The sequence below is a fragment of the Oncorhynchus gorbuscha genome, unplaced genomic scaffold, assembly GCF_021184085.1.
Source record: "Oncorhynchus gorbuscha isolate QuinsamMale2020 ecotype Even-year unplaced genomic scaffold, OgorEven_v1.0 Un_scaffold_1549, whole genome shotgun sequence".
NCBI classification, from domain to species: domain Eukaryota; kingdom Metazoa; phylum Chordata; class Actinopteri; order Salmoniformes; family Salmonidae; genus Oncorhynchus; species Oncorhynchus gorbuscha.
In genome coordinates, this window is record NW_025744794.1 from 85,990 (window position 1) to 95,360 (window position 9,371).

The 9,371-nt window shown below is 44.0% G+C and overlaps 1 protein-coding gene across 1 annotated transcript; it reads left to right on the plus strand.

Annotated features, from left to right (window-relative positions):
* Positions 1-7,320: 7,320 nt before the first annotated feature.
* LOC124017102 (trace amine-associated receptor 1-like) lies at positions 7,321-8,283 on the plus strand. Its single transcript, XM_046332495.1, has 2 exons — positions 7,321-7,840; positions 8,144-8,283. The coding sequence occupies exons 1-2, from the start codon at positions 7,321-7,323 to the stop codon at positions 8,281-8,283; spliced, it is 660 nt and encodes a 219-aa protein (XP_046188451.1).
* The last annotated feature ends 1,088 nt before the right edge of the window (positions 8,284-9,371 follow it).

Here is a 9,371-nt window from a genome sequence, read left to right on the forward strand (position 1 = left end):
GAAATAACGAGCATGACGCGCATTCAGTCGTTTGGCAGAACGGATGTACTCAAGGTTCCTTTGGTCAGTCCAAACGACAAAAGGAACGGTCGCCCCCTCCAACCACTGTCGCCATTTGCCTAGGGCTAAACGGATGGCGAGCAGTTCGCGGTTAGCCACATCATAGTTACGTTCCGACGGTGACAGGCGATGAGAAAAATACGCGCAAGGGTGGACCCCATCGTCAGTATCGGAGCGCTGGGACAGAATGGCTCCCACGCCCACCCCCGACGCGTCAACCTCGACAATAAACTGTTTAGTGACGTCAGGTGCAACAAGGATAGGAGCGGATGCAAAACGCTTCTTGAGGCGATCAGAACAACAATCATACGACCGGTGAGGAGGAAGGGAGTTGGTTCTGGACCGACTGAAGACCGTGCGCAGACCATGATATTCCTCCGGCACTCCTGTCAAATCACCAGGTTCCTCCTGTGAAGAGGGAGCAGAAGAAACAGGAGGAATATCAGACATTAAACACTTCACATGACAAGAAACGTTCCAGGAAAGGATAGAATTACTAGACCAATCAAAAGAAGGATTATGACACACTAGCCAGGGATGACCCAAAACAACAGGTGTAAAAGGTGAACAAAAAATCAAAAAAGAAATGGTCTCACTATGGTTACCAGATACAGTGAGGGTTAAAGGTAGTGTTTCACATAATATACTGGGGAGAGGACTACCATCCAAGGCGAACATGACCGTGGGCTACCCTAACTGTCTGAGAGGAATGTCATGTTCCCGAGCCCAGGCTTCGTCCATAAAACAGCCCTCCGCCCCAGAGTCTATTAATGCACTGCAGGAAGCTGCCGAACTGGTCCAGCGTAGATGGACCGACAAGGTAGTACAGGATCTTGACGGAGAGACCTGAGTAGTAGCGCTCACCAGTAGCCCTCCGCTTACTGATGAGCTCTGGCTTTTACTGGACATGAAATTACAAAATGTCCAGCGGAACCGCAATAGAGACAGAGGCGGTTGGTGATTCTCCGTTCCCTCTCCTTAGTCGAGATGCGAATACCCCCCCCCCCCCCAGCTGCATGGGCTCAACACCTGAGCCAGAGGAGGGAGATGGTAGTGATGCGGAGAGGGGGGGACACTGTTAACGCGAGCTCTCTTCCACGAGCTCGGTGACGAAGATCTACCCGTCGTTCTATGCGAATGGCGAGTTCAATCAAAGAATCCACGCTGGACGGAACCTCCCGGGAGAGAATCTCATCCTTTACCTCAGCGTGGAGACCCTCCAGAAAACGAGCGAGCAACGCCGGCTCGTTCCAGTCACTGGAGGCAGCAAGAGTGCGAAACTCCATAGAGTAATCCGTTATGGATCGATTCCCTTGACATAGGGAAGACAGGGCCCTGGAAGCCTCTTTCCCAAAAACTGAACGATCAAAAACCCGTATCATCTCCTCTTTAAAGTTCTGATACTCGTTAGTACACTCAGCCCTAGCCTCCCAGATTACCGTGCCCCACTCCCGAGCCTGTCCAGTGAGGAGAGATATGACGTAGGCGATACGAGCTCTACTCCTGGAGTATGTGTTGGGCTGGAGAGAGAACACAATATCACACTGGGTAAGGAACGAGCGGCATTCAGTGGCTGCCCAGAGTAACACGGTGGGTTATTAATTCTGGGCTCCGGAGACTCGGAAGCACTGGAAGTAGCTGGTGGACCGAGACGGAGATTGTGAAAATGTTTGGAGAGGTCGGAGACTTGGGCGGCCAGGGTCTCAACGGCATGCCGAGCAGCAGACAATTCCTGCTCGTGTCTGCCTAGCATCGCTCCCTGGATCTCGACGGCTGAGTAGCGAGGATCCGTAGTCGCTGGGTCCATTCTTGGTCGGATTCTTCTGTTATGCAGGTGAGTGAGGACCCAAAAGCGACTTAACAGAAACTGAGTTTATTAAAGTCCAAACAGGGAAAACATAATTCCTCTAGTTGTTGAGGAGAATTGCAGGACAAGCGGCAACAGACTGCAGGTCCCTTCGGGTAGGCGCGGGCCGTAGCGGACAGAGACACCTGCTCACACGCAGCATCTGATGAAAAGGAAAAACACGACAGGAAGGAACAAGGGCAAAGCAAACAAGAATCCGACAAGGACAGAGGCAGAAACCGAGAGAGAAATAGAGACCTAATCAGAGGGCAAAATAGGGAACAGGTGTGAGAGAGTAAACGAGGTCGTTAGGAGAATGAGGAACAGCTGGGAGCCGGAACGGAACGATAGAGAGAGAGAGGGATAGAGGGAGAGAAAGAAACCTAATACGACCAGCAGGGGGAAACGAAGAGAAGAGAAAGCGCAGGGACAAGACATGACAATACAATACATGACATTTAATGTCATATGTCAACATTTCAAGATATTGGACTTTCAAGAATCAAAGTGTCACTGGCCACAGCATCACACAGTATGATACATCATACAATCTTTTGCTTCATCATGATGATGTGGCTGTCGACACTTTGGTTCTTGTTTTTGAGTGACATTTCCCATCACTGGAACTAAGGGGTCTAGCTCCAACCAAGAAAAATGGCCCCAGACCATTATTCCTCCTCCACCAAACTTTACAATTGGCAACATGCATTGGGGCAGATAGCATTCTCATGGCATCCGCCAAATCCAGATTTGTCACTCCAGGGAAAGCGTTTTTCACTGCACCAGAGTACAACGGTGGCGTGCTTTACACCACTCGAGCTAACACTTGGCATTTCGCATGGTTATTTTAGGCCAATGTGCGGCTACACGGCCATGGAAACCCATTTCATGAAGCTCCTGACGAACAGTTCTTATGCTGACGTTGCTTCCAGAGGCAGTTTGGAACTCGGTAGTGAGTGTTGCAACTGAGGACAGAGGACTCCCGCCTTCCCGTTCTTTGAGCTTGTGTACCACTTCTCGGCTGAGACATTGTTGCTCCTAGATGTTTCCATTAAACAATAATGGCAATAACAGCTGAAAGGGGCAGCAGGGCAGACATTTGATGAACTGACTTGTTTGAAAGGTGGCATCCTATGGCGGTGCCACGTTGAAAGTCACTGAGCTCTTCAGTCAACCCATTCTATTGCCAATGTTGGTCTATGGAAATTGCATGGCTGTGTGATTGAGTTTATACCATTGTCAGCAACGTGTGTGGCTGAAATAGCCAAATCCACAAATATGAAGGGGTGTAACCATCTTATACATGTATATCATATGTATATTTGTATTCCCAATCGTGTGAAATCCATCTAATTAATTAATTTCAATTGACTGATTTCCTTATGACTGTAGTCAGTAAATCTTGCCTTTACATTTTTGTTCGGTATAGAATAAGTCAAGTTATCCCTCTGTCACAGATTGTGAACTATACTGCCTTACTCTGGCCACTGTACATACTGAAAGTAATACCTGTCCTCTTTTTTACTCTGAAGGAAAACATTTTTAAAAAATGTAGCTCTTTACTCCAGCACTTTGGATATGAGATCAAATGTTTAATATGAGGCGACATTATAGAATGTCACCTTTTATTTGAGGGTATTTTCATATATGAAGGGCACAATTCGGCATTTGCTGTATGATTGATGAGGATCTCCATATCGAAAACGTACAGTCACTTACTAGACGTCCGCAAATGTTTTTAAAATAGACTGGCATCCTGGAGCCGTGCCCTGAGGGCCAGATCGACAGGGAAGTCATCAAAATAAGTCTCTCTGACATTTGTTTTCCATTTTATTATTTTAATTTATTTTCCCGCTGTTCGGGAAAATTCCACCAAATAGGGAGTGGCTGCTTAATGCAAATGGACAAAACATCACCAATGTGACATGGCCATTTCTCCTAAATGAAAAAGACTTCAAAGATGAAACTCGGTGAGCACGGGTTTGGCCAAATGAGCTGTTAGCCCAGAAACATGATGGTGTCGAGGCGTCAACGCTTTTTGAGTTTAAAAAATATTAGAAAATAAATATTTAAAAAAACAGTACACCCTTTGGAAGTCCTCTAACACAATATTTTGCTGCCTGTGCCATGTCCCATAGCAGTCTCTTTCTGATGTAAAGCAGAGGCAAACTGAACAAGTGGTGCAGTTCATGCGACACAGAACACAATGACGCCTCCATGCTGTGCCCTTTTGGCCCTGAGGCACAGTCATGCCTGCAGTAATGAACTGTGGTATAGGAACACCACTGGGGGCAGAGGTAGAGCGGGCAGGTTGGCACCGGGGTCTCCCAGTCGGAGTTGCTATCACTGTGGAAGAAAACATTAAGAAAATATATGTATTGTAAGAGCCTTTTATCATCACATAAAATAAACAGATATGTATTGTATAGAGCAGAGGGAACAGTCACTAAGGTGAAGTGCTGTTCCATTCACCCATGCACCCAATGGCTGTTCCATGCACCCAATGGCTATTTCATATGGAAATGGAGAGGAGTAGCCGGCGCAGTGGCCATGTGTGTGTTTGCTGTTCTACTCCATTCCATTTGAATAAAATAATGGAAAATATAATCCGACATGGAAAATATATATATCTGACATGGAATATATATATATATACACATACATATATACACACACACACACACACACACACACACACACACACACACACACACACACACACACACACACACACACACACACACACACACACACACACACACACACACACACACACACACACACACACACACACACACACACACAAACAAACCACACATTTCATTGCAAATTGCAAAATACATATATATACTGTATATGTACATACTCTTATTCATCCCTTTACATTTATGTGTGTCAGGTAGTTGTTGTGAATTTGTTAGATTACTTGTTATATATTACTGCATAGTCAGAACTAGAAGCACAAGCATTTCGCTACACTTTCAAAAACATCTGCTAACCGTGTGTATGTGACCAATACATTTGATTTGGTAGGCATTTCGTAGATACAGCTTGTAGAAGACAGTGGCCCCCTGGAGCAGCTCGAAGGCTGAGGAAATGAGTGTTAGCTGATAACGGTTCTTCACAGTGATATCACTGAGTCCCCTGTAGTCAATGCACTGCCGCAGGGTGTTGTCCTTCTTCTAGACAAAGATGAACCCTGTGCCAGTGGGAGAGGAGGAGGGACAGATAAATCCTGTAGCTAGGGGGTCCCCAATGTAGTCATCAATAGTCTTGGCCTCTGGTCCCGACAGCGAGTATAAACGTCCCTGGGGCGCCATGGTGCCAGGGAGAAGGTCAATCCCACAGTCATAGGGACGGTGCGGCGGAAGGGAAGTGGCCCGGGCCTTGCTGAACACCTCCCAGAAGATCCTGGTACTCCACGGGAATGGCAGAGAATTCTGGAGCCATCTCCGAGGGCCCCGGGAGACGTCCCGGGGCAGACTGCGCCGACTTCAGACAATGGGCATGGCAGAAGAGACTCCAGCCCATGATAGCACACGTAGAACAGTTTATGAGTGGAATGTGTCGCTGGAGACGGAAGAATCCCAACACCATGGGAATCTGGGGGTACTTGATGAGCAGGAAATGAATGGTCTCGCTGTGATTCCCTGACACACGTAGGTTGATGGGAGTGGTGTTATTGGTGACCCGACCTATAGAGCGCACGTCCAGCACTCTAACATCCATGGGAATGGAGAAGGGCTGAGTGGAGATGTTCAGCTCGGAAGCCAGTGTGGCATCCTGAAAGCTCTCATCGGCCCCTGAGTCAATGAGAACCCAGAGAGATTTGGACTGGTTCCCCCACAGCAGAATGACATGGAAAGGGGTGCGAGGAAGGGAAGCAGAAAAGTTCTCCATATGGCCCACCAGAGTACTCGCTCCCTGGAGAGCCTGGTCCGTTACCGTGCACGATAATACAAAATGACCAAAAGTCGCACAAGACATCTCCTTGTGCTGATTCTGTGTTGCCGTTCTGCTGGCGACAGCCCAGCTCTGCCTAGTTGCATGATGTTGGGAAACAGTGCCTCTGCCCTTGTCTGTGACTCTCGAGGAAAGTCGGAAACCTTGGTGTCGTTGCGCAGCTGGTCCAGGTCTGCTGGGTCAGTCAGGGCAAATTCCTACTATCAGATATGAAGGTCAGACCCAGATTCAGACCATGTTGGATAACCAATAGTTTAAAAATCCCAAAGGGGCAGGCAAACAGACAGGTTAAGGCAGGCAGGGGTCAATAGTCCAGCGAAGTGGGGGAAAGGTACAGGACGCCAGGCAGGCTCAGGGTCAGGGTCGGGGTCAGGCAGAGTCGTCAGGCAAGCAGGCTCAGAGACAGGTCAGGCAAGGGTCAAACCCAAGAGGGCAAGAAAAAGCGAGACTGGAGAAAAGCAGGAGCTGAGACAAAACGCTGGTTGGCTTGAACAAACAAGACTAAGATGGACAGACAGACAGAAAACACAGGTATAAATACACAGAGGATAATGAGGAAGACGGGAGACACCTGGAGGGGGATGGACACAATCACAAAGACAGGTGAAACAGATCAGGGTGTGACACAAACAGGCTAAATGTCAGTAGAGAGACAAAATGGACTCGCAATTGAACGACTCAGACACGGGATTTATGAATAATTCAGTTCAGATCGACACTTTTATGGTCTATGGAATGTTCCTATGGAATCCCACTATTTTGATTGCATTTGCTATTAGCATCTCATCAACTTCCCTACTTTCAACTTTCCTATACACTGACCAGCTAACATGTGGCGTGCCATCATGTGTCCTGAGGTTGTGGATTATGGACCAAACTGAGCTCTGACATCGCCCAAAATAGTTAGTCTTACAGTTTAAAATGTAAAAAAGCCTTTGAGAGACCAAAATATCAATATAATATATTTTCCCCATTAAAATGCTCAGTTGAATAAATGTACCTTTTCTCTCATCTCTAACGATCAGTAAGGCTGAAAGACAGGCTAAGAGGGTACAGCAACATCCAATCCTGTCATACATTACATCATGCTTTCACAAATGATTTGTTTATCCAACCATTTGCTCATTTGTGTGTTCACTTGTGTATGTTTTGTTGGTGGTAGTGGTGGTGTGTGTGTGTGTGTGTGTGTGTGTGTGTGTGTGTGTGTGTGTGTGTGTGTGTGTGTGTGTGTGTGTGTGTGTGTGTGTGTGTGTGTGTGTGTGTGTGTGTGTGTGTGTGTGTGTGTGTGTGTGTGTGTGTGTGTGCAGAGAGACTCCGGGGAGGGGAGTTTCTGTCAGTAACTCAGGTATAAATAGATGCAGAGCTCAGAGTTTCTCAGAAGCTGGACCTGACAGGGTCTCACACAGGACCAAGCAGGAGCAGGACCTCAGTATTTTTCCTTTTTATTACAAATGGAGAAACATGAAGATGTTCAATACTGTTTTCAAGACGGAAACTCTTCTTGCAGAAAGGCTTTTCTATCGACATCTATCTACATAACACTGTACATCTTCTTCTCATTGATTTCAGCAGTTACAGTATTTTTGAACCTACTGGTGATCATCTCCATCTCTCACTTCAAGCAGCTCCACACTCCAACCAACCTGCTCATCCTCTCTCTGGCTGTGTCAGATCTCCTGGTGGGACTGATTGTGATACCAGTAATGACTGTAGCAATAATGGAATCATGCTGGGGTTTTGGAGAATATTTCTGTGTGTTTCATTTCTACGTTACTTTTTTATGTACTACTTTATCTCTGGGTAATTTGGTCTTGATATCTATTGACCGCTATGTTGCTGTGTGTGATCCCTTATTGTACCACTCTAAAATAACAATAACAGGAACTATCTGTTGTATATCCATTACCTGGTCTTGTTGTATCATATACGATGCTGTTATTATACAAAACTTTGTAAATGTACAGGCACCCAGTAGGTGTTTAACAGAATGTGTTATTGTTGAAGGAATAACATGGGTTAATATAATTTACATTGTTTTTATAATGGTTGTCCCGTGCTCTATTATTATAACACTTTATATGAACATATTTGTGGTGGCCAGATCACAGGCCAGAAAGGTATTTTCAAAAGAGACCAACAGTGAGTCTGGTATTAAAACTGTACAGGCAAATAAGTCTGAGAGAAAAGCAGCAAAAACTCTCGCTATTGTTGTTTTCAACTATCTCCTTTCTTGGATTCCATCTCTATTTATTTACTTTGTTGTTTCTGTTATAGGTGATAATTTAATATCATATTTCACCAGTTACCTGGCACTTTTTAATTCCTTAATTAATCCAATAATTTATGCTTTCTTTTATCCATGGTTCAAGGTGACAACTAAACTTATTTTAACTTTGAAGATAAGAAATTTATAGTTCCTAAGATATGATTCCCTAGTTCGGCAAACATTTGTTTGATATAGTTTTGTTCTACAATAGTTGTAATTATTTTATGTAACAATACACCAACATTATTTATCTCAGTGTTGTCATGATTGATACATGGTGTTGATACAGAATGATTTGTCTGGATTAGATTGGAATGAATTGGAGAAGGCATAAGCTTGTTTTATAAAATACATTGTAGTCATTGTGGATTGTGCACTCCAAATACATAAGGCTGTGGTTGTTCCATGTTAATGATAAATAGTATGTAAGTGTTCTAATTGCACATTCTGAGGACGTCATGAGTCATTCTATATGTTGTTTAACATCTCCCTCTAGTGGCTCATTTGTGACCCAACGTCTTCATCAAGTGTAGAGTCATTGAAATGTACAATAGTGCATGATATCAGATAACGTCCAAGTCTAAATAACTGCTGTATTGTGGAAGTAGTTGATGGTAAAATGTAAGAACATGCAATTATGGGTAACACTTTATTATAACATTCAGTAATAAACCATTTGTAAGGCATTTACAGTTTGCTCACCTTTGATATTAAGCCAACATTTGTGAAATGTTACTTAGCTCGGTATTCTCACATTTATAGATGTTGGTTAACACACTAAATAGTTTCTAATGGATTAGTAAATCGTTTATTCACAATTCATTTATCAATACTACCATATTTATTTTTGTAAGCTAATTGTTCACACATTTTTAAAACAACTTTTATGTTATGTAATCATGTTTCAGGAGATAATTCATCAGATGTTTAATACATGTTCTTATAAACCATTTACTAATCATTAGTAAAGTTGTTTTGCAGTCTCTAATCTAAAGGGAGGACTATTCATACTTTCTTAATACTTCATAAATGTTTGAACAGTGACCAGTGTAATTTATCACAAAAAGATGGACATGCTATTGGTAGACATTCCAGTACTACCGGATGCTCCTTAAAGATTCAAAATGACTTAGAATATATCAATAGTTAAAAAATAAGCACAAAACACAGAGAATGTTAAACAAAATATATTGAACATTTTATTTCAAAACAGTCACAGTGTTGTAATAGTGTGAT